General features: G+C 33.6%; 2 protein-coding genes across 3 annotated transcripts; both read left to right on the top strand.

Annotated features, from left to right (window-relative positions):
- The first annotated feature begins 748 nt into the window (after window positions 1-748).
- On the top strand, window positions 749-5,130 carry LOC127835146 (uncharacterized). 2 transcript variants are annotated; one of them, XM_052361450.1, is made up of 4 exons: window positions 749-1,136; window positions 2,926-3,146; window positions 3,438-3,623; window positions 3,915-5,130. In XM_052361450.1, exons 3-4 carry the CDS (start codon window positions 3,467-3,469, stop codon window positions 4,673-4,675), a joined length of 918 nt encoding a protein of 305 aa, XP_052217410.1. In that variant the 5' UTR covers window positions 749-1,136; window positions 2,926-3,146; window positions 3,438-3,466; the 3' UTR covers window positions 4,676-5,130. The 2 variants fall into 2 exon arrangements, with proteins under 2 accessions (XP_052217410.1, XP_052217409.1); XM_052361449.1 differs by having other exon boundaries at window positions 2,926-3,623.
- Window positions 5,131-22,690: 17,560 nt separating this feature from the next.
- Window positions 22,691-23,701, top strand: LOC127835921 (uncharacterized). Its single transcript, XM_052362341.1, has 2 exons — window positions 22,691-22,763; window positions 23,058-23,701. The coding sequence occupies exons 1-2, from the start codon at window positions 22,691-22,693 to the stop codon at window positions 23,699-23,701; spliced, it is 717 nt and encodes a 238-aa protein (XP_052218301.1).
- The last annotated feature ends 2,696 nt before the right edge of the window (window positions 23,702-26,397 follow it).

Genomic DNA, 26,397 nt, shown 5'->3' with positions numbered 1-26,397 from the left:
CCCGTCCGACTCAGTTTAAAAATAAAACCAGTTCAAAATAAAATGTTTGACTCATGGTCCTCCGATAATATGTTAATTGTTTCTCCGCTATAATAAACACAAAAGCATATAAGAAAGAACAATACTGGCATTTTTCTTTCTTATTGAAATCATAACGTTATGTGCAAGTGATTATGTGGAATTAAACACTAATTTTAAAACGGTCGTACAACGAACTACACATGTATTTCGCCGTTTACAGTAAATATACATTAGTATTATAGTATATCACAACGCCCACATTTTCCGTTACAATCGTCATCAAAAGCCCATAAAGTGAGCCGTTGAAGCCAACAGGCTTGAACCCATTTTCGGGCAGCTTCAAACGTTAAAAACCTGTATAAGCCGTATCTTCCCTGTCATTTTGCTCGTGTACATACGCTGTGAAAAAATCAATGATCAATAATTGTTTATATTCGATTGTCGACGTAACGTGCAGCGAAGAAAACATGTTCTGCTCTTGAGTTTCCGAATAATGACTCATACACTTATCTTGAAAATTAGTTCACACACATTAAATTATATGATCCAGAGGGACTAGTTATCAAATCACTCGACCCACACAAAGTTTATACCCACTCTTTCAACATAGAGAATAAAATTAATCAGCAGATAAGTATTCCCTGTAAAGTAGCGCATTTAAACCATCTTATCACAAAGATAAGATTACATTTTGCTGTGTGAAGCATAAACTGTACGTTTACTTGATATGAAATTCCAACGCAATCGGACAGCTAAAACGGAAAAATGCGACACAGCATTATATTTTTGGATAATATTGTTAATAACTATACCTTCCACTTCGTCGGCACATAATTGTAACGATTACATTTGTTACCATCATAATTACCATAATTTCAATGACTGCCAATACCTGCTGAATAGAGAGCCGCAACATGGACAGTGGTCTACGTGGTCTGATTGTTTTAACTTTGGATCAGATAGCGTTGTTCAGGAAAGAATTCGGTCTGTCATTTTCAACGATAACACATATTGCTGGGAATTCGAAGACTGTCACAAATGTTACAATGGAGGGAATTGGAATAAAACGGGATGTTTGTGTCTAGTGAGATATAACCTGATGCATTGCGAAAATCGTGAGTATTTTGGATCTAAAAAAGAACGTGTTACGGAAACTTACCGCGTTATTAAGAGGTCAAAACGTACTATAGTGTTCATCATACAATTTTGTTTGTAAATTTAAAACGGGTCGTTACGCGTTATTATATACATTATCCGGTCGAAAATAAAGATGTGTACACACACAGTACAGAGACAAACAACAAGCCATGACAACAGTTACCAGTAACACGTTGTTTGTTTTAAAAATTAGTAATTAGATAGTTGGTATAATTTCCGCATCGGCTACTTCTTGGAATGCGAACACTATTTGTAATTTGATTGGTTTCTTTATCATTTCTTCATGATGTGTGTAATTTGTCAATGTGTTTCAGATGTGCATAACCTTTTTAAACAGTTATACACACTGAATGTAAAATGAAAATATAAATAATTACAACTAAAGCATGCAATTTGTGTCGAGTGACAACGCTTCAACACTTGTATCACTTCTTTTGTAACTTCTTGTTGCGGTCATTATGTGGCCTTACTTTCACATTTCAAACGCAGCTTTTACTTTTTTTAAACACCTAACACACTTTGACTTCTTTTCATAAAGTCTTATATTAAAACAGACTTGAAATGTTATAAATATATTTTATTTCAAATTTATATAACTCTCGTTAGTCCAGAACGATGTTAAACTTACAATCGCCTGCTCAATTTCAAGTATCATTCAGCATGTGTACTCGATTCTAAGCAGAACACGCAATTTGAGTTCGCCCTAATCGGTGTGTGTGTTTTTTAATTATAAACACGTTCAGTCAGCATTGTTTTCAATCATTAATAGTTCACACTTAAAGACAGATTGAAAATGAGATAGATATTCCATTAGTTGTCATTCGGTTCTCAGACTGTTGTCCTCTTTAATATATGGTTCGACTGATTTAAAATAGTCTGTCAATATGCGGCTTTTCATTCGACACAAGTCCACAACAGCACACATCTTGGTTGTATCTAGGATGAGGGAGTCTATTTGAAGTATTCCATAAGAGTACTTACAGTTATAACATTTATCGATGAATGAAAGATCAGCATTTACTGTAACTATCTAACGTACAAACGACAAGCTGAAGCTTGTGAAGGTAGTGTGATTGTTTTATTGAGAGTGTTTGTTTCAAAACAAGCAGGCAGCGTACATCGATGAACTTTGAAATTCATTATACTATAGCGTGGACATTGTGATAAACATTGTAGATCAATAGACCTATTAAGGTCATGCGTTCAATACTTGAGTTCGATATAAGAGGCAGAAGCAATTTAAGGTTTATCTGATTACAATTAACATTTGAGTTGCTTTGATTCGACTCCCTAACGATTTAACTGTATCTATAACAACCGTTATTTTTCAACTTAAAGCACGCAATTCAGTCATATATTTGAAACAAAATCACTCCAAGTAATGTTTAAATGTTAAACGTTGAATACATTAGGCGAGTAACCTGCTGATGTCAGCGTCACGTCTCGACGTTATTTTCTGTACGTTTCTAGGAATTGCGATAAAGCAAAATTTCACTATATCTGTTGACGTCAATTGAAGCGGTAGAAACTTGATATTATATGAAATTCTGTCTGGTCGTTTTATTTCTAGAGCAGATTGTTTATATTGATGTAAGATCGAATTTAATCACTGTAGTGGTTTTACAAAACCGTTTTTTACGAATGCCTTATTGTATGCTTTTAAATTCGTAAAATATATAATGAGACAAGTGCAAACAAAGGATAGACAGCCACATACACAACCAATTCTGTATGATTCTATTTTAGGTATCAGCCGATGCGAGGCAGTTCCAGCCGATGTCGTCTTCGTCCTCGATTCTTCTTTGAGCCAAACAGAGGAGCAGTTCAACAAACAACTGGACTTTGTGGCAAGATTTGTCAATGCAGTCAACGTCAGTGATACAGAATTTCAATTTTCAGTCGTGACGTTTTCGACGAATGCTGTTATCGAACTTGAGTTCGACAGTTTGAGCAAAGATGCCATTAAAGCAAGTCTATTTTGTGAACTTACTATAAACCGTTTTTATAATTTGATGATAGAAATGTAATGATTATTCAAATGCCTTTTTCAAATCTGTTTATTTTATTAAACAACATTGGTAAAATATATTTAGGTAAACTTATAGACGATTTGGAAAGAATATAGCTCTTACATGCGACACAATGTTTGTGGATATTTTAATCAAACCATGTAAACCAATAATTCCAATTTCTAATGAACACAAATATTATTCAATATTTATTTTAAACAAAAGTGAAGAATATCTCATTTCCACCAGGCGCAACGTTCACAGGAAAAGGTCTCGAAATGGCCCTTTCTTTGCTCTCAACAAGGGGATATCGCCTACACGGTCTCACAATTGTAAAATTCGTATTTGTACTAACGGATGCAATGTCGACGAACATACAAGCGACTAAGGGAGCAGCTGGTCGATTGCGAAGAGAGGCAACTGTTGTCGCAATAGGTAAATGAACATCAGATACTCATTTTTTCAAATGCATCTTTTTATTAAACATAATCGTAAAATCTCAGACTTTATTTTTGTATTCATTTTACTTATTACGGAAGTTCCCTTTAGCCAGGGTCGGTTTCCGGATACGTTTGTGGATTAAACAAATGTCTCCATAATTTAAGCAAATGTATTCATATGCAAGATGCGATCTTTTTAACGGAACAAGACATTGATACGAAATTCATACATCCGTCAAGGCTCATGCTTTTGAAATATTGTTTAATATTGAAATTTGTATTTTAGGTATCGGCCGTGAGGTTTTGCATTCCGAACTACAGACTAGTGCGTCTCCTTCCGACGCAAACAGTTTGTCCTACGTGTATTCGGTAGAGAATTTCGATGCGCTCAATGGGCTGATAGGTCGCCTTATAGACGCGACATGTGAGAAATGTGGAGTGAGCCATATGACAGACATATTTGTTATCATCGATGACGTATCTGAATCAGCGATGACCCAACAGGAGCTCAGTGCGGCTTTGAATGGACTGACGTATATCGCACACTATTTACCTGCCTATGGGCAAGTGAACGGGCAAACGGTAAACATTACAACAATAGGTGACTTAGGATATAGACATACTTCAATTCATAATGCCACTGATCTCGACTCGTTGCTTATGTCGATTCAAAGCATTCGTCAGCAGCAATCACTCTGCTATATAAATGAGTGCGACAAGGCATTGGCGATAAATATCTCATCGGGTATGATTCAAATTATACCCATTTCAGATCAAAACAGCGATAACCGCAATAATTCGCGAAAGATATTAATTGTGTTTTCGTCTGGCAGATTCGTTGACAAGGCCCTGGTCAAGTTAGAACTACATGACGAACTAGGCGAGTCTAATATCGACATATTTGCAATCGGTCCTGGATACGACACTGATATGGAAGGATTGCATGCGCTTGTCAAAGAACCGTACAATGTCTTTAGCTTGCTGGATAACAACTTGGAAACATTTGATGTCTTAAAGTCAAAACTGTTGTATGTTGTATGTTCATAGTAGAATAGGAATCGTCTTCGTGTGCATTACCTACATCAATTTATACGTATTTGTGATGCGCACCTGTGTTTATACTGACTTATATTTTATTTCGTTGAACATATGCAGGAGTGTTGTATGTTATTAAAGGATTAGCTTGATTTTGTATTATTTACTGTTATGAACTATTTCTATGCTACAATAAGTGCAACTATGTTTCTGTTTTGATATTTGTGCAGACTTCGTTTTTGCCCAAATCAAACCTTATGAAAGGTAATCCCTATAATGAAAGTATTTGCCTAGGTCTCATTTAGGGGTGAAACAAGTACACAATTACAATTAGCATATTTCTCGCAATAATTCCCTTTTGTACGTATTTTAATTTTATTTAATGTTAATACATCGTTCCATACACACGACTTGTACTGCAGTATACTAGGATTATGAAGAAATCGGACGTTTGTGCATTGCTTTTTCTTAACAAAATACAAAGTTATAAAACTCGTGAATGCTTGTCATTTTACATAATAAAACGGTTTTGTTGAGTCATGTCGTTGTTGTTAAGGGTTATATATTGTTGATGGGTACTTTATATGTTTCCACACATTGATGACCCTCGCCTTTGAACTTGCTATTTTTTAGAGCGCATGTGTCATTTGTTATCGCAAAATAGCGGTTCAAGTTGCATATACACCATTTTTTATTGTTACCAATATCCGTTTTAAAATAAAGAGATTGCAAATGTGCAATTTCAATATATGAAATTATCATTATTATGTCATGCGTACGGTGAGTGCATATGCTGCAAACAGTTCTCTATTGTAAGGAATAATTACGTTAAAAGTAATCGTGAATCCAGTAAGAAAGAGTTGAATAACCGTGAATGCTCATGTAATTATTAGATTTGTTTTGAAGAAATACAATGCGAGAATACATTGTTTAAGTATAATCATGTTATTAGTGCCAGCCAATTAAGCTAGACTACTTAAATAGTTAAATCATTAACGGATTGTAATAACATACTTCATAATAGCCCCGATTATACGTTTCATTATTTGCTTTAGATCCTTCAATTTAACAAACTATCATGTTTGCTCTTTACAAATCAAAATAAAATGAGGACGCATGACTTACAATAATACTTTTCAATATAAAAAGTATATGGACCTAAAACAGAAACCTACTATTTACAGATTTAGACAAGTTTATATTTATACCAATATCATGGTTCTAGAACAAACACTTATTGCGATTCAACTCGCGTTGATGAGATCTCGTTAAGTAACAAAGGGTCAAAGTTATATGTATTATATGTAATGTGTGCTTTCAAATTAAACCAGGTAATAATTGGATGTTTAATTTCCTTGGCTTAAATGGAACGTATTTAATGAGATACAATTGTAAGAGCAGAGGGGTTTTATTTCTAAACAGATGATAAATACCATGAATTCAACTATTCACCTATACATACACATTGGAGGATGAAAACCATAAACATAGTAAATTTATTAAAACGTTACACAAGACGAGTTGATATAAAAAATCACTATAAGATGAAGACAAGTTAATAAGTAAACAACTTTGTCCAGGATTAGTTAAATTTGAAAACGCGTTAATGCTCTACATAAAGTATTTCAATATTAAATTGTACAACATGTATATTATAATATTGAATTGAACACATATTTTTTTACAAATAAGTATTTGAGTTGTCCAGACAAACATCTACAGATGATTATCTAAATAAATGTAATTAGCACTTGTACAGACAAGTTGGAGAATGAAAACTATAAACATAGTACGGTTATACAAGACGGACTGATATAATGGAATAACATGATAACATGGTACTCGTCTACAAAATCTCTGATATGGCATTGTTTCCATACGTGCTAAGATCTTTCTATACTGTTATGTCTACCTGTTTCAATAGCTTATTTGAGAGACAATAATCGTAAGTTAAAAATACATGATATATATTCGCATTTGTTTACAATAATCAAGATAACGTTCAAATTCAAAGGTGAATTTATATAAGTTGCATGTAATTGATGAGTTGCTATTGTTAATTAAATTGTAACAAGATTGTTTAAACAAATATATATTACGTTTACTATATTTCATACTTTGTAAACGTTCATGAAATTTTGATATTATTGTGTTATTTGCTTTGATTATTTGACACCACTACTTTATAATACGAAGGTGTGTGTTAATGGAGGGATAAGTGGCTATTTTTCTAGTTCCCCATATATTCAAATGCTGCTGTTAGATGATGTGATACATTGGAGCCTTTTACACAATTTTAGATGTATACGTTCTTAATCGATAAACTTGTCAAATCCCCATATCTCGCAACCGTAATTGAAGGTTGCAGCAACGAATGTTTCAAAAAGTTGAAAAGCAATACTGGGTTTAATATCTAGATTGTTTAGATTATTGATTAAAACATTTGGGGAAATGTATATTTACAAATGCAGTTAACCGATCAGCTACAAAAATGACTTGGATTAACTATCAAAACATTAAGCGTACATTGAATTGCAAATTAAGCAGCAACAACAAGGAATGCATTCTAATTGAATTAACGATTTACTAACATATCGTGAGAAACAAACCACAGGATCAGAATTATAAATTTCTGAGGCATGGTGAACTCAAAAATCTCGGGTATAATCGATGCTTTAAAAATCAGATTGCATTGTATTTATTCAATGGTATAATTCACAAAAATCCATTTACAAACCAGTAACATATCGCAGTTCTCAACATTTTTTATAACATGCATACTATCTGCACAAGGCCTGATAAGCACTAATGACATGAAGTAAACAAACCTAATTATCATCTGAGATAAAATACGCATAGACAAACATAATGATTTATATTAACAAACAACTAATAATTAGTCTATTGATAAACAAGTCAGTGGTAATCCCCGAAAACATTTATTGATGAATACCCACATTGTCACTGCCGAATACAAACAACCGCTTACAACCACTCATGTTATTGCGATTATCAATTATAAGTCGATATGGGGATTTCCCGAACAAAAACACAAGGGCATAGTATTCAATTCCTACCCAATACTATATCTATTCATACGTAGGCTTAGGCAGGCATTTTAAAACAGGAGGACGAAATACGGTTTATTTACACTATGCACATCACAACAAAGATACTGATGATATAAAAAAAAATATTTGTGTGTACATGTAGATGGGTTCGTATTTTAATATAAACAGAGATCAACATCAGCTGCAGCTGGGCAATACAATTTGTGGGCAGTAAATATTTGTTCTGTAATACGATACTTTACCGATAATCCACCTGGCCAGTTATCAAATTTCTGTTAAGAAGTTATTTTTATCTCTCACATCCACTTTCTACACCTTTGAACCGATATGTATGTAAATATTGTGTTTTATGTAAGATGAAGATGTCTTGCTTTCTTAAAGTTTAGTTTATAGTTCAGATTTAATAGACGTGTACGTATCTGTAGTCTTACATGGTGGATCGCATACATAAACAATTGAATGTATGAAGTAGGTCGTTTAATATACACTTCATTTTATGAAATAAATAAGTTTCAAGCAGTATGTACGGATTTGCGTACACTTTCAATATTGTAATTGTTTTGTTTCTTGTTTTCGTGTAAAAATAACTACTGATAGCATGCACTCAAATCACAAAATGTATTTGTGATTATTTATTGCTTGTTTCATTCGATATATTTATAGTGTTAATCCGACCTGCAATAATTTGTTAATAATCGTGACAAATACACTAAATTGAACTTTGTCTCACTTGGACAGAAACGAAAACGACACAAATATCTCGGCCAATTTTATAAATATGGATAACTTTTATCTAGCAGATAAGTTGTGGTTATCTTCAGTTATATGATATCTTTTTTGAAGATAATCAAAAATTATCCGCTGGATAAGAGTTATCCAGATGTATACACTTGACTACATCATATGTCACTTAAATTTGATAATAGTACAGAACAAATACTTGGTTAGTCAGCTAAAACGGTTTCTGTTATTATGCAATATACTGGTGCATACATCGACTTAAACATACAACTGATGTAATTAAAACGACTTTAAATGTTAAATAAATAACGTAGTTATGTGTAGCAATCAAACGTTTAAGTGTGTGCAAATATTTCTTCTTTGATAAATTTAGACCAAATATAGCTTCAAACACGCAAATTGTAATGGAAATCGTTTTTCTAAAATGCACACTACACACATAACCTCATTCCAATCAAAGTCAACGAACATCAATTATATTTACCATATTAACATCAAAATCACGCTTAAACCCGAATAATTAAGTTATCATACATTTATATCCACGACGTTGCAAATGTTCACCACCCATCGCTTCTTTGCGTCTTTTGCAAGCTGAGCATACGCGAATCATATGTCACTTGTTCACTTGCTTTCATATGAAAAGGTATGCATTTGAAAATCTCACTCACAATTGACCATTGATTTTTATTTAGATGAAAGAACCAAATATATATCATCATACTTCTCAGTTAGACCAAGTATGCACAAATTTTTGACACTTTTGAATAGTAATAATAAAGAAGCGCTTAGGAAGTTAGCTATTTACTATTTAATATGCTTTAAAAAAAGAGATAATTTTATTTTTACCTGACTCAACGTCTATTTTTTCATTTGTGTATATTCTATAATGAACTGAATGCATATGTTGTGTTGCCTGTTACCACTGTTTTCGGTACACATCTTATTTATATGTCAAAATAAGAGCAGTGTTTATATTAACACAAAACACTCTCACACATACTTGTTTTCACCTATCGGATAATTAGTTAACGTTTTGGTAAACTTGTATTGTATAATACAAATCTGTTATTAGTTATCTGTGCTTTGATTATTTATATATTGATTTCGAACAATTTTCACGCATGCATGTATTATTCTGAATCATCACGATGAGCTGTTATATGCTTAAGTGAAATAAAATATTTGTTCTTGTTCGATTTACCAAACGAACATCACGTTACATGATTCGAATAGTTTTGTACATTAAATGCGGATGTTGTAAATATACGCATATAGCCGACATTAAATTCATTGTTAAATAAGTTTAGAGTTATTGTCAAAAGCATTGTTATTGAAACAAATAAGCTCAAACCACTCATCCGCTGACACAGGCAGTCCTCTATTCAGTCATATGTCTTATTTAGGCTTATTTCATCGATACAAATCCCGTTGCGTTCTTAAATATAAATTTGTCAAACGCGTCAATACATTTTAAAGCCAATTAAAATACAACGGTATTTCCTCAGGATCACAAACAGCCATACGTGATCCATTTTATTATCTAACTGATCAATACAAGTTTAATTTTTCCCTTGTTACACATTACATTGTGTATCGTATTTTGTTTACAGTAACAAATAAACAGACATGACAACAAATATTTGCCATTCTGTCCTAGTTATCTAGCCTTTTTCATACACGTAGGCTTAATTGACGAAATAAGCAACATACCAACTTCCTAAATAGAGAATAATGTATATACAGACGTAAGTGTATGTTTTGTGACTTATTCTTGGCGAAGTGAGAGTTTAGGCTAGGCCTTAAACCGGTTATACCCGCATTGTATCATTAGTAACGATAATGTTGTACTAGTTTAATTTTACCTTAGGTTATCAAGTATTTGTTAAGAGTCAAAAGATTTCTTTTGAGTGCGTTATCTTGGATTTCAAACCTTATTAATCGACTTAAAACAATAATATGTTGCTCTCTATTCGACAGGCGTTTCCTGTTGGTTATCTTTAAGAACATGTAATGTACGTCATTTTCGATTGCAACACATTCAGCGGTTCCATGTCACCATCAAAAAAGTGCAACACATTACTGGGTCCTTTCACAATGGCCCTTAATCCTTATATGTGTGCGTCATACCCTGAACCGATTGCGAACATATCGACGATTGATTCATTGTATACCAATTGCATTTCTGATGTTATACCAGTCTTTTTGTTAAATCTACCTGAGGACAATACGAGCATGATCTTCCTTGCGCCAACACGACCTTCTATTAACTGGTCAAACTCGGTTATACTTTCTTTAATAGCGGATGTGATATTCCTCATTGGATATTCGTTCACACATTCCTCTTTTTCACATGCAAACGGTTGTTGCCGAATACTTTGGAGTTTGAACAAAACATCGAGTAAATCCTTTGCATGAGACAATCGGAGATGTTTATTTGCGTTATCACCAACTATCACAATCTCCATTTTCTGTCCGTTTGGTTGTCCGAACGCCGTTAAATTTTGAGCTTTATATGTCAAACCATTCAAAGCCGCTCGAAACTCTTCTCGATTCATCGCTGATTCAGATAAAATATCAATGACTCCAACGATATCGGACATGCTGCTCACACCACATTTCTCACAAGTCGCGTCTATAAGTCGACCAATAAGCGTATTGAGTGCATCGAAGTTTTCTACAGAGTAAACGTAGGACAAACTATACGAGTCCGGTTGTGATGCGATCTTCTGCAGCTCCTCGTGAGACACTTCTGATCCAATTCCTGCATAAGCAAATGAGTATTACCTTCATAATATATGCAGGCAATTTTATTTGAAATATATGTTAACGTGATAATATAATACACACATCTGTCTGACAATTCATACATTTCATTTAGACCACGATACTTATACATAATATTCCTGCAAAATACAGCAGTTCTAACAAAACATGTTACTCTTTTGTGCAGTTTTTTATAGCATAATTTACCTATTGCCACAACATAAGCCTGTGCTCGCAGATTTCTGGCAGCTACTTCAGTTGCACGGCGATTAGAAGACATACCGTCTGTTAAAACAAATACGAATTTCACAATAGATAGTCCAGCGAGACGGTTCTGTCTCCTTGCTAGCAATGTGGCGGCCATATCAAGACCTTTATGAGTGAACGTGGCACCGGGTCGGAATGGTATTTTCAGAACTTGTGTCTGAAATTAGATGTCAAATGTCGTTTCTTAAATCGGTGTCAAGTTTGTAAGATATAAGTAAAAATCAGTTTTCTATAAACTATAACATGCCCTTTATATAATAACGAGGAACGGTAAGCTTCGTTAATTCATGTTTCTTTCATACTGTAATGCAGTTAAGAAGGATTGAAAAGCATTGCTGCATTTTCTCAGGTAGTACCTTTAGTTCATCTTTGGTTAATGCACTGTCAAACCGTATCTCCAATGCAGCTCTTGTTGCAAAGGTAACGACTGCAAATTGAAATTCGGTGTGACTAACGTTGACTGCGTCGATGAATTTCGCCACAAAGTTCAGTTGTGCGTTGAACTGTATTTCTGTTTGGCTCAACGATGAGTCGAGAAGAAAAACAACATCGGCTGGAACTGCATCGCATATGTTAACGCCTGAAAAAAGATTTGTGTAAACTTCATGCCTATTTTAATTTCGCTTATGAAAACACACCCAAATATACACACCAATTTAGAACGAGCATCAACTTCACACTTAATTTTTATTGAATGTGATAGTGAAAGGCTTGTCGTGTTCCAATAGCTTTTTTAATCATTTGGAGACAGTGGTGCACTGACATAAAATATATAAGAAATTGATGATACTGTCTTATGTCCATGGTTTGATAACATTATGTGTAATTATATTTGTAAAATGATGAGTTTGGATACATGTGTGACATTCATTATTAGATCCTAATTTGGTAGATATCGCCTGTTTTGTTAGGTATGCCTTTTACGTGAAACGTAAACAAACGTGTTAGTGCATTATAAATAAAAGAAAGCTTCTGTTTTTATGTAAGCATACTAGTGTTTGCTATCACTGACTGTAAAATGTTATGCTAATGTATTTGACCAAATCTCTCAAATACCGGTATAATCAAAGTAATTTTAAAATGGAGTACAAAAACGAATGCATAACAATAAACAATACGTGCGATAAAAAATACAAATCAATGTGTTATCCCAAACTTTTGACATTTTTGGAGTCTCCTGCTCCAACTATTATTAAAATGGTCTCTGTTAGTATGTCAAACGCTGAAAGCATTGTGCATATTAGTCCTATGCCAGTATATCTTCAAACGTGACATTATTCTTGTAAATGAAACAGCAGAAACAAGTGTGTTCATATACCATTCTCTTGCTTTATACAAAAAAAAACCGACCAATCGTCTGATGGCTTATTGTAGTCCAGACCGTCATTATATCAAACTAATAATAGGATTTCATTCATTTCCAAAAAATGTATGGTATTGTGCATCTGATCAACAGGGCAAATAGCCTTTCACAATCGAAGTCTGTAATTCAAGTGATGCACTTAAAATCATGTGTTTTATTCCTTACGTGTTTTCAAAAATGCGTTTAATTGGACAAATGTTACATATATATGCTGAATCTTCTACCAGTTCCTTATTGAATAAATTTATTATCATTTTAAAATAATTATATATTATATTTTTCAAAAGTTCTGAAAAAAAAACACAAAACAGACTCTATTAATTCATTACACATGTGTTCGCTAGTTTCATTTTCATGTTAATGCCATTTTGCTGTTTGTACTCTCCTGTATGCGTGATCCTTTTTAAAGGTGTGTTAATTTAATCCACACTGCAAAAGAGTAATTGGTATATATGGTTTGCTTGAAGGTGTATTATTATGTGTAACAAAATACTCTTAATGACTTTGCCTGAAATCAAAACATGTGTCAAATAAAGTGCGGAGAGTATTTTCTTTAAGACATTTAACAGTGATTGAAATGCAAAGACGCAAATTAAAAGCGGTCGAAACATAACGGTTCAGGTTGCAGCTGGCGTCTGGAGTAAGTTGATTTTATTAACTATGTTCCTTCTTCAATAGTAACTATTTGGCTCGCACGCGCAGTTTAGATCATAGAAAAAATTAAAGGAATACACAAAATAGTTATTTGTTACATAATGTTATAACTTTGATGAACACATTACAACTCTAGAAGCATCAGGAGTAGTTCCTGTCACTTATAGTATAGTTTAAATATTAAACAATAAGGAAAGTCAACCTACACTACCTACGAACTGTTTTTAAATGCATTGGCGATGGACTGGAGCCTTGATGTCATACGACTGTGTGTTGTTTCTGTATGCCGTAACATGCAGATGCGAATTAAATGTCAAAATACGTTATACATGAGTGCACTTCCAATACTTAATATTCGTATGTACAAAACATACTCACGATTTTCACAACACGTGCCGTAATACCGTCCTGGACATTGACACCCGAAGAAACTCATATTACCGCCATTGTAACAAACTGATGGACACTCGGCCATTTCTGAGGATCCTGCAGGATTTCGTCCACAGTAATTTATACATTGGTTGAAATCATGTTCATTCGAACAACAAAGTGGTCTGTCCCTAGACCGGATCATTTTTGGAACTCCACATCGACAGTCCTCTGACCAAGCATTCCATGGTGACCACTCACACCTACTTTCACATGAATCCGCAAAAACTAACGGCATTAAAACTGTAGAAAGTACGATCATGAGCACTAGTTTTCCAAACATGTTGACCATTATGCGGATTCAAGCTCCTTTCAGGTATTACAACATTAATGTAGGCAATTGTTATTGCATCTATAGTTGAAAACTCTATAGTCTAATTAAAGACAAAAAGTAATATAATAAATACCATTAATCAAACCCAAAATAACCGATATAAACCCGGAAGGAGTAAGTATAACACTGCGTATGATAAATTACTATAATAAGACACACCGTATTAGTTCTTTCGTAATTGTAACGTATTGGCTTTAATAAAAGTAGGTACCTAGAGGGTTATGGTCTGTATTGTTAGGTTAATCCTGGTTGAATTTCAATGGTTTAAGTCAATTTCTTTGTACGTATTAATCTCTGAGGACGCCAATAGTTCGGTCGATATAGTAATTACATTTGCGTGATATCTGCTTACATGCTAATTAAAGATAGACAACAGTGATGATTTAGCTTTTGTTGAATTTAAAATCATTTATTCAAATTAATAGAAGGCTTTCACTTACGCACACTACCTTAATTGTGTTATCTGCGAATTTGTTATGGAAAGTCTTTATCATTCAGGTGTGTCGATTTCTTCAAGGTTTAAGTATTGAACCGAAATGTGTGATTACTTTATTCTCAACAGCTAGTGCACACCATGTAAAACAATAAAGGATTCTCAGACATTCCAAGTTGCAAACCCCGAAGTTCGATGATTAAAAAAAAAGCGCCCGATACGCGCACATAAAAGGATGGATTGGATTTTAAATTGAAGCATAATTAAAACACGGTACACACGCGTGTTTACTTCCGAAAAAGGGCAATTGCTTGTGTTAATAAACTTCGTAAACCCATATTTCGTTAATACTGGTCAGTATTAATTTTAAACTCCACACATAGGAATTTTTAAATCCCAGTGTTTGTCCTGATAAGTGGTTGTATGTCAATTACAATTATTTTGTTGGAAAACGAGGCTTTATGCATGCGCGTAAAATGTCGCCCCAGATTAGCCCGCGTAGTCCGCACAGATTAATCAGGCACGACACTTTCCACTGTTATGGTATTTTCCGTTAAAAGGAAGTCTCTTCTTATCGAAATTTTTTTTTAGACGGACTGTTTCGTTCCTTATGAGCCTGTGTTTATCCTAGACGACACTTTACGCACTCGCATTAAACCCCGTTTCCCTGCGCTGGGCTCACCGTTCACTTTGATGTATTCATATGTCTTGGGTGTAAGGCGGCAGTTGGTGTTAAGATGTGCAATATAATTTATCTTAACTGTTACGAAGCAACCTCTAAAATATGCATACATGTAATAGCGTTCAGTTTTTTCCCACTGTTAATCGACCCATCTGATATATGTTATTATTGTTAACATGTACTAGTATAGTTATATTATTCTTCAATAGTTGAATTACATTGGAAACAATCAAATGGCAACGTTTACGAATGTACCTGCGAAATCTGAAATGAGTGTATATGTGTTCAGTAATGTTGTTGTGCACGTACCAAATGTAGGAACTCTCGTAAGCAAAAGCCGTGTTGACACATTTGCATTAGTATATATGTTCTTAACTATAAATTAGAAACATTATTCGTTCAATCAGGAAAACTACATATAAGTACATACATAAAAATGATCGTGGTAAGAGTTTATGATTTGGACGGAAACGCGCACGTTGCTTTTAAGACGGAAAGTGTCGTCCCGGATTAGCCTGTGCTGACACTACGCACATGCATTAAGCCCACTTTTCCCAAAACGAGAACACCAAACATTATTTGTTTGCATCGCTTTTGCTTCGGAACAGACGATGCGTTGCATTGCGGATTTAAAGCTGTTTATTTAAGGCATGACATATGGAAGACCATTTCTTAATGAGTCATACCGTGTAACTGACTATTCTAATCCTGGCAGATTTAAAGACGAGTTTTTTATTTGGTTTCGGAAGAGTATATTTTAAGTTGTTAACCGTGGGTGGTTTTATTATCATTGATGACCTTTACAGCGGCCACATTTTCGTGTCGTACAGCAAATAAAGAACATTTTATATAAGAAATAATATATAAAATAATATATAATTTGATTTGATAACATACGTTATGTCATCTCACAAATTTAATACCATGTATAACAGTATTATCGTATATGAAATAAATACTATCAAGTCTGATACGTGTATCGAGCTTCGCAGTTAGTCAAGTCTATACATGTATACACTGCTATTTGTTAATTGTTAACTTTTTACTCCCTAGATCTATTACAGTAAATCTCTCCTTTAACTTTTTACATCACTCAAACTGAATAGGTTTTGTAAGCGTTATTCAAGCGCAGTGACTCGTGCACTGTCCACTGCTCCACTGTTTACATTCTATTTATAGAACAGGAATTTACCACTATTGACTTAAAACTCATGGAACCATGAAATGTCCCTCTGTTTACAACCTATTTATAGAACAGGTTTTTCCACTATTGACCTTACAATGTAATAATGCAGAGAGTAGCCTTTCAAGGGCATAGAATATAAAACTGTTACTGTATGTTAACAAGCTGTGATCAACTTTTGTATGAATGATGTCGATGTTATCTTGTGTATCTTGCCTTATAGCTACCCTATATAATGCCATTATGCTCAACACAGCTGTTAGTAATATATACTTTAAATAACTTAACCATGTACTTGTAAGTCTTATCAACATGTGTTAACCTAAAAACAGATGATAAGAAGCACTCAAATAGTTGTTTTTCAAATGCTTTTCTCAACTGTTTGTCTTTAATTAATAAATAAATAATTAATTACTACTATACAATGATATACACACTATAAATCTTATCCTTACGGATCATCTATGGTTTTGATTTCGCATAGGTGGTCGCATATGGGTTTATTCATTCATAAGTGTGCATGAAAATACTTGTTTCTTAATAATAATGTACTTGTTTTCTTCTCAATTCAATGTATTGTTAACATAATTTCAATTCTGTTTCATGTAAATTAAACACTGATATATATTCATTTCCCTATAGATCACCTATTTAAATAAATAGGTGATCCTCTTTGGGGTAAATTAATTACTAAATGAATACTAATAGCCATATTGTAAAAACTGTCATGACTATATACATGTACATGTATCCCTGACTAAGCATAACAAAAAGAATATTGTATACAATTGTTATTGTAATTGCTAAATAATCTTGACAAATGCATGGGATTCCTCAAAATGTTTAAAATTGTTTCATGTGTGGATTTCATGAATAATTTCAAGATGCTCTTAATTAGCAGATCTGTAATGTAAAACAGGGTTGCATACAATAAAAAGCTGCTGTTCTTTTTTATCTATCTATGAACTAAGAGATGCATTGTAAACATACTTTTTTTAAATCATAACTTAAAGGTACCTTGATATTAAGTGTTATACTAAAAATACATAACAATATACTATCTGAGATACAAGGCCATAGACACATAGTGTAGTTTGTTAGTTCTTTTTTAATGAGGTCACTAAGAACTTTTACAGATATGGAAAATTATTGTTTGTGTGTTTGATTTTTTACCTCATCTGGGTTGTAATACGGAGAGGTTAAATATATCTTACACCGGCTTTGGTTCTCAAACTCTACCCAGAAATTGTGTTATGCTCTTTGCATACTAAGTGACATACTTATTTACAACCTATTGATTACATACAGGTGTATCATTCATAAGCTTATTGGCTTGTGCTTTTTATTCACATGTTATGTTGTATAGTTATATACATGAGTATCGATCATAAGCTCATTGGCTTGTTTTTTTTGTTCACATTTTATGTTGTATGATTATATACATGTGTATTGTTCATAACCTCATTGGCTTGTGCTTTTCTCCAAATGTTATGTTGTACAGTTATATACATGAGTATTATTTTTAAGCTCATTGACTAATGTGTTTTTGTTCACATGTTTTGTTGTATAGTTCTATACATGAGTATCATTCATAAGCTCATTGGCTTGTGTTTTTTTGTGTGGACAATTTGTGTTGTATAATTATATACATGAGTATTATGCATAAGCACATTGGCTTGTGTTTTTTGTTCACATGTTGCTTTTTATAGTTGTAAAGGTAAGTAGTGGTTCGTGTACACTGTGTAGTAGCACACGTATAGAAAATCAGTGTAATCACACATTTAAAACTGGCTATTCTCTTTTAGAATTCTTTGATAATAGTCATTCTGGTGTGAAACAGGGTGAGCCTTTATCACCATTATTATTTATATTGTTCGTAAATGATATATATGACTATTTGTATAATGATTCTACTGAATATGTAAATGTCGACAACATAAAATTATTCTCGTTGCTATTTGCTGACGATACCGCTTTAGTTTCTTACTCAGCAACTGGACTCCAGCGTCTTTTAGATAGGTTGCATAAATACTGCAGCGAATGGGGTATATCTGTGAACACAAGCAAGACTGTTGTTATGGTTTTTAATAAAGGCAATAGAATTAAAAGTATTGATGTTAAATATAATGATATTAAGTTCGAGGTAGTAAATAAGTTTACTTATCTCGGTGTGACATTGTCCTCAAACGGCATTTTTTTTAAAGCGCAGGAAGCCTTATCGAAACAAGCATCTATAGCATTGATTAAACTTTTTTTCTGAAATTTTATTCAGTATTGCTGACAAAATATGTCTTTTTGCTGCTATGATATTGCCAATATTGACCTACGGTACTGAGATTTGGGGATTTCATCCCAGCCCGGACATAGAGAAAGTCCATCTAAAATTCCTTAAACAGACATTGTCTATTCGACCACAAACTACGTCTGCGGCAGTGTATGGCGAGCTGGGTCGTTTTCCTTTAGAGTGTATAAAAAAGATGCGTATCATTAAATTTTGGTTCAAAATAAAGCAAAAACCAGATTCCTTACTTAATAAATTGTTGCTATATTTCGATGATTTTAATTCGCATATTACTAACTGGGGTATTAAACTCAAAATATTGCTCCAGGATTTAGGATTGCCTTTTTGTATTATAAATCTGATATAACCACTAGTGATGTTTATTGTATTTGTCAGCGTCTAAAGGATATCGGTTTACAAACATGATAAGTGATATTGATAACTTGCCTAAACTTGATACGTATCGTTTATTTAAATCAAATTTTGATTTTGAAAACTATTTAGATATTGTGGTAAATGATAGGGATAGAATTTGTTTGACTAGACTTCGCTGTTCTGCACACTCACTATTCATTGAAGAAGGTAGATATAGAAATATTTCAAGAAATGAACGAGTATGTACAAGATGTAATATGGGTGTAATTGAGAATGAATACAATTTTTTGTTAATTTATCCATTTTATAGAGATTTAAGAAAACTATTGTTACCTTAATATTATCTACGCTGGTCTTCTATTATAAAATTTAAGCAACTGATGTCTACTTCGAATAAAAAAAACATTAATTAACTTGGCTAAATTTACTAGAATGGCATTTAATTTAAGATCTAGTCACAATTAGTATTATGTATGTATATATGTATATTGTTTATTGTTGTTTTGTGTTTGTGTCAACATTCGCAAAACCATTAATTATTATTTCATGTCCATCATATACACCATACTTTTCATCACAATTGTTGTATATGCATTTATTCACACCGTCATTACATGTATTATGTATGTTATTTGGCTATGTACAAATGTATTTGCCAATAAAATTGACTTGACTTGACTTGAACCGTTATCATACTTAAGAAGCGCGTGGCCTTTGTCTGCTACCGTTATAAGCCAAAGGGTAATTCTTCGTTTAATAATCAATAATCAATACCAATATCATAAATATAAATTACACGATGTATACATCTATTAATACCAAACATGTTTGCAAAATAAAACAAAACACAAAGTACACTATTGTCATTCTTTATGTAAGTTTAACTCGGAGGATATGCTTGTATAAATTAATTATCAATCATCAATGTGTGTGCTGTATTTTGGTAGTTTTAAATAGATGTGAATGAATACAATCATAACTATTTGAATAAACATGTATTCCTTTGTTGTAGCTTGTCGTTTGATAAATGTATTAAACTGAAGATGTTTAGTACATTAACCGAAAGAGTGGTGGTTTACCTATAAAATCCGCTTTAACATTGAACCGTTCACGTATTGAATTACAGAGTGCTATTGTTATTCAGTTCATTTTGGATTAAGCCATTTAACAAGCTTTGCTCACAAAAGTGTGAATATTTTAATAACGTGCATATGTTTAAATATAAACTGTTACAAATTAACAATTATTATGGTTGTGTTAACACGTGATACTGATCATAATTTTTTAATACGTAGTACATTCGTATTTTCTATCGATACCGTTATTTAAGTGATAAGTTTATTGTGGAAAGAATTGTAAATTCGTAAAGGAGTGATCTGATCTCTGACATATTATCTAACACAGTCTTTACCGGTTTAACTTAATCAGAACTAATGTGGTATTTTAGCATCGCTTTTCTTGTGTCTCTAATGATATATGGACGAGCTAACAGCGATGAATGTGCATCGTTGTCCGCATGTACAATACTTCCAGCAGCTAATGCACAGAAAATGAGATATAAATCATTTTGCTGCTTTGAGTACCATACGACCAAAGAGTGCATTGAGTATTGCGGGTTGAACAAAGATTTATTGGCAGAGTACGAAGAGTGCGAACTACCGGTATGTTACAATAGCGGGATATGGAACGAAACCGAATGCGCATGTACGGACAGATATTATGGACGATGTTGCGAACACCGTAAGCGTCGTTTAAAAAAAGGAAGTAATGCTGATAATTCAGTGTACATTTATTTAAATACTTATGGCGCTCTGTAACCGGCCTTTAAGTCTCACAAATAACTCAAATATATTGAAAATAGTTAGCTTCAAGTATAATAACTCTCAAATGTAGTATCTTTAAGATGCGAATGTGAGTTTGTGCAGTAATAAGTAAATGTATTTGGATACATGTGATGCATTTTTTAGTAAGATTTGGTAGGTATTTCAGGTATTATGTTTGCATTTAACTTGATATTATAAATAATAGAAGGCGTCTGTTCTTAATTTACCATACTATTGTTTAATATCGGTTTTACAAAATGATAAGCGTACCTTGTATATGTTTTGTGCGTATTATTTACTATATGGCTAATTTTAAATCTTGTCTAATTTACACTGACGTTGGACTGCGATAATGTATTTCGGTAGCATCTCTAAAAGATCGTGTTAATCAAAGAAATTGCTCATAAGAGTACCAACACGAATGTATAAATTAAATAATGTGTTTACCAATACCCATACATGCTCCTTCATTACCAAGCTGATGCTATTTCTTAATGGTTAATTATATTTGAGTCTGTTGTCATAAGCGTAATTAGTATAGGCATGTACTTTACACATATCTATTATTAAGGCGTTAGTATATGCGAGGCAGTTGCAGCCGATGTTGTTTTCCTTCTCGACCTTCGTTGAGCCAAACGAAAGAACAGTTCAACACACAACTGAATTTTGTGGCGAAATTGATCGACGCAGTCAACGTTAGTGCCACCGAATTTCAATTTGCAGTCGTTACCTTTTCAACAAGAGCTGCCTTGGAGCTAGAGTTTGACAGTACATTAACCAAGGAGGAACTGAAGGTACTTTATGGAAAAAAACTGTACTTATAATCAATCAGTCTTAATTGAATTACAGATTGATAGCAACATGCGTTACTTCGAGTTGAAGCTTCAAGTTCCTCTTTATCATATGAGGGGCATGCCATAGTTCATATCCATCTTACTTATATCTGACATAATATTGACGATGCTTATTAGACATGATATATTATTTGGTGATTTAAAGCCGTTGACACTCAAAATCAACGAATATTTCGTAAAATATTTCGTACAATAAAGTAAACCCATTAATAATCAGTCGTCCTTATAGCAATAGCAGAAACTTTGACGCTTGATGTGGTCTGGTAACATAGATTTTTACATGATACAAAATTCTCTTTTTTATTTGTTGTGGTACAATATATTACATTTTAATTTTCCGCTACGATATCTAGTCATACGACACGCGAACACTATTTAAATTGGTACATGAACATGTGTTAAATAGATTGTACCACAAACAATAAAAACGAGCATTTTGTATCTTGTTAAATCTAAGTTACCAGACCACATCTAGAAACGAAAGTTTGGCTTTTGCTATAAGGAACACTACTTTTTATATGGGTGAGCTTTTTATCATAAAATATCGTACGACATATTCATTGATTTTGAGCGTTAATTGGACTTTAAACACCGATTTAAGAAACGAAATTTGACATCAAATTCCAGACACAAGTTCTGAAAATACCATTCCGACCCGGTGCCACGTTCACTCATAAAGGTCTCGACATAGCCACTACATTGCTAGCACGAAGACAGAACCGTCTCGCTGGACTGTCTATTATGAAATTCGTATTTGTTTTGACGGACGGTATGTCTTCTAATAGGCAGGCAACTGAAGTTGCTGCTAGAAATCTGCGAAGAGAGGCGTATGTTGTGTCAATAGGTAACGTATGCTATAAAATGATTCACAATCAAACAGACACACACATTGTGAGAATGTATTGTTAGAATTTCTGTATTACATATAATACATATACAGTTTAATATCATAGCCTGAATGTAATGTAAAAAAATGTCCAGCTTTGCAGCGCATTAAGCTTAAATTTACTTTAAAGGGCAGACTAACATTTGGATTATGATTACAGACATATGTATATATTTGATAATTAAATTAACATACATTGCAAATGATAATGCCTGCATATATTATGAAGGTAATACTTATGTGCAACTGCAGGAATTGGATCAGAAGTGTCTCACAAGGAGCTGCAGAAGATCGCATCACCACCGGACTCCTACAGTTTGTCATACGTTTACTCTGTAGAGAACTTCGATGCACTCAATACGCTCATTGGTCGGCTTATAGACGCGACGTGTGAGAAATGTGGTGTGAGCAGCGTGTCCGACATCGTTGGAGTCATTGATAATTTATCTGAATCAGCGATGAATCGAGAAGAGTTTCAGGCGGCGTTGAATAGTTTGACATTTATAGTTCAACACCTACGGGCGTATGGTCAACCAAACGGACAAAAATTTGCGATTGAAATAATTGGTGATTACGACAATAAACATGTTCGATTTGCTAATGCAACTGATTTAAACGATGTTTTGTTTAAAATCCAAATTATTCGGCAACAACCGCTTTCATGTGAAAAAGAAAAGTGTGTGAACCAATATCCAAGAAGGAATATCGCGTCCGCTATTAAAGAAATTATAACCGAGTTTAACCAGTTAATAGAAGGTCGTGTTGGCGCAAGGAAGATCGTGCTCGTATTTTCCTCAGGGAGATTTAACAACAAGACTGATATAACGTCAGACATGCATGGGTTATACAATGAATCGATCGTCGATGTGAACGCCATTGGTTCAGGGTATGACTAGAACAGAGAAGGATTAAAGGCCATTGTTAAAGGACCCAGTAATGTGTTGCACGTTTTTGATGGTGGCATTGAACCGCTTAAAGTGTTGCAGTCGAAAATGACGTACATTACATGTTCATAAAGATACCACATAGGAAACGCCTGTCGAATAGGAAGATTCTAACTATTTTTCAAATCAGGTTTCAAATCCAAAAAAAACAACAATGTATTTGCATTTGCTTAAACAGGTATATTGACAAAATCGTATAAACGCTCACATCTGTAATTCAATCGATGACGTAAGCAGAGGAAAAAACGCCTCTTTGTTCGGCCATCATTTTTCAGGTTATTTCCCGTACAAATCAGGAACAAATGCATGTGCTTTTAAAATACCGTGAGCTAGACAGAAAGATAATTAGGTCCGTTGCATATTTGCCAATTATTAAGTTTATAAACCTTAATGCTTTATAAATACAATATTGGCACTAATACAAAACCTTTACACCAAACAAATGAATGTCTTGTGTAATACCTTTTGTTGCCAACTTCCGCGTGACATGAATATATGAAACACAAATTAAACGGGAACAGTTTCCGTCTTTATCGTTGCATTTTCATTATTTGGGAATACAAGAAATAGCTTTGATATCAGAAATTCTTTAAATGTGCACATTCTGCAAACAGTCGAAAATGAAGCATTCATTTAATACAATACTAAGTTATAATAATGAACAAAAGGGTGCACACCTGTTTTAGAAAACAACAAATGTCTGTATTAGACCCGAGAAAATTAAGTTATAGTTTCTATAAAAAACAAATCGACTCAATTTATTTGAATTTCATAAAATATTGTATTTATCGGCAAATAGAATATTCCAAAATCGGCCACCTCGACCCGTTGCAGCCCTTTGTTCTGCAGCTTAGTGTTGAAGCGCTAATTATAATCTCCGTCATGAAGTAAAGGGGTTGTATTATAAGAAAGTTATGCCCATTATGCAACTTAGACATTCGATGATTTAATGATTTTTTAATATAAACGAATAGCAAATTAACCTATCTGAAGCCATAACGTTCGCAGTTTTTATGTTTGGTATGTAACATATTATAGTTGTCTTCTAGAAATGTTTGTAACATTATAACCCTTGGGTTGAAACTGGCAACGCCCCGGAAGTCACAAGGTTAAAACAGCTATTATATTTCTATATTTGGTACTTTACATCGTATTTTTGCCTTTAACTCAAATTGCGTCCCAAGTGTCAAAGATGACCAAACTTGGGGCACAAGATTTAAATAACCGTGTACAACAAAATAATAAAAGATATGTTTCTCAGGAATCGCAGCGTGTACTATTTGGTAAAGAACATTTTATAATAGTCCTCTACACAGTTTTGGTTACAAGATGCCCCTGTCGTCAAAACTTGCCGCGCCCCAATGATGACTTTGTAAATTCAGTTTCCACATATTGCATGCGGCGTTTTGGGGCGGGGCTAATCTTCGTCGTTTTTATGAGAAGCTGTACTTTATGCTGATCATAGTGATTAAGTTTGAAAGATTATGTTGTAAATGTTGAGGTAGGCAGACAAAAGTGTTGTGTTTGTATCTAGTCAAGAGTTTAAATCAACGTGTTAGTTGGGTAAAACAAAGGCCTATGCCAACAAACATTACTACCCGCTGTGCAGTGATTGTAAAGCATACCACATAGAGATTAGCTACTGGTTGTAAAAAGTAGCAAAACTGTAACTATGCACTGCTTAAGTTGTGTGATTTGCGCATTGAAAATGAACAGAAAATATGTTTATTTTGTTGTATGTTCATATAAGAATTGGGTAAACTGTTTAACAATGAACATTTGTCTGTTTTTACATCCCCGAAAAAACATTTGAAAGGGGGTCAACATATCAATCAATCTGTTGATGTGCCTGTCTGTTAGTTTATTAGTTAGTTGGTCTGTAGGCATACACGTTTGTGGAGCAAGTTAATTTCACGTTGCTTAAGGAAATGAATTGAATATGATATGAAGAAGTGAAACTCCAGAAGCTGCAGCAGTATTGCAGTTTTATCATACACACCTCTGTGGTCCTTTATTTATGGCAAGGAACCAATTGCCAAAACGGTACAGTACGGCACAAAACGAAACAACATATACACATAGTAGAATAAAGCTGGGGTCAACGCCTTGGAACGGTCAATGCTAAGCATTGGGGGTTTAAACCAGTTAATGAGCGCTCAACTGAATAAATTGAAACACAAAACATCAAACAACTAAAATCTTGATCCTGCGATAAATTGTCAAAAACACTAGGTGTACAAAATAATGTAAATAAGTTTCATTCACGTAACACAAATTGCTCTACTGCTTACAGCCTCTGAAAACTGGTGTTGTCATACTTAAGAGATCATAACGGAGATTGCAAATCAGTGTGCATAGAAAAAAAAGCCTTCATCGTGTGAAATGTTTATTTTAGTTTGTACCTCTTATTGTTTATTTTGTTTACACATTTTCCCATAACATCACACATACATGTACTACAAAAAAGTCATAATCCAAACAAAGGCGAATGCAAAAAAAAATGTTAAAATGATACTTTCACAGCACGCGTCAGGGTTCACATTCTGTAAAGATATGTGTTATGCTGAAAGTGAAACGAATATTAAACGTTTGTGTTGTAGTATATCGTTAGCGTAATATGGGTGGTGCTGTTGAAAACCTAAGGCGAC

Source organism: Dreissena polymorpha, chromosome 6, assembly GCF_020536995.1.
Source record: "Dreissena polymorpha isolate Duluth1 chromosome 6, UMN_Dpol_1.0, whole genome shotgun sequence".
NCBI lineage: Eukaryota > Metazoa > Mollusca > Bivalvia > Myida > Dreissenidae > Dreissena > Dreissena polymorpha.
The sequence above is the reverse complement of the archived record's forward strand: the minus strand, read 5'-3'. Positions and strand labels throughout refer to the sequence as shown.

Coding starts and splice junctions, on each gene's coding strand:
- LOC127835146 (XM_052361450.1), top strand. CDS start 3,467: ATGGCCCTTTCTTTGCTCTCAACAAGGGGATATCGCCTACACGGTCTC. Junction 3,624..3,914: donor GGCAACTGTTGTCGCAATAG/GTAAATGAACAT, acceptor TTTGTATTTTAG/GTATCGGCCGTGAGGTTTTG.
- LOC127835921 (XM_052362341.1), top strand. CDS start 22,691: ATGTCTTCTAATAGGCAGGCAACTGAAGTTGCTGCTAGAAATCTGCGA. Junction 22,764..23,057: donor GGCGTATGTTGTGTCAATAG/GTAACGTATGCT, acceptor GTGCAACTGCAG/GAATTGGATCAGAAGTGTCT.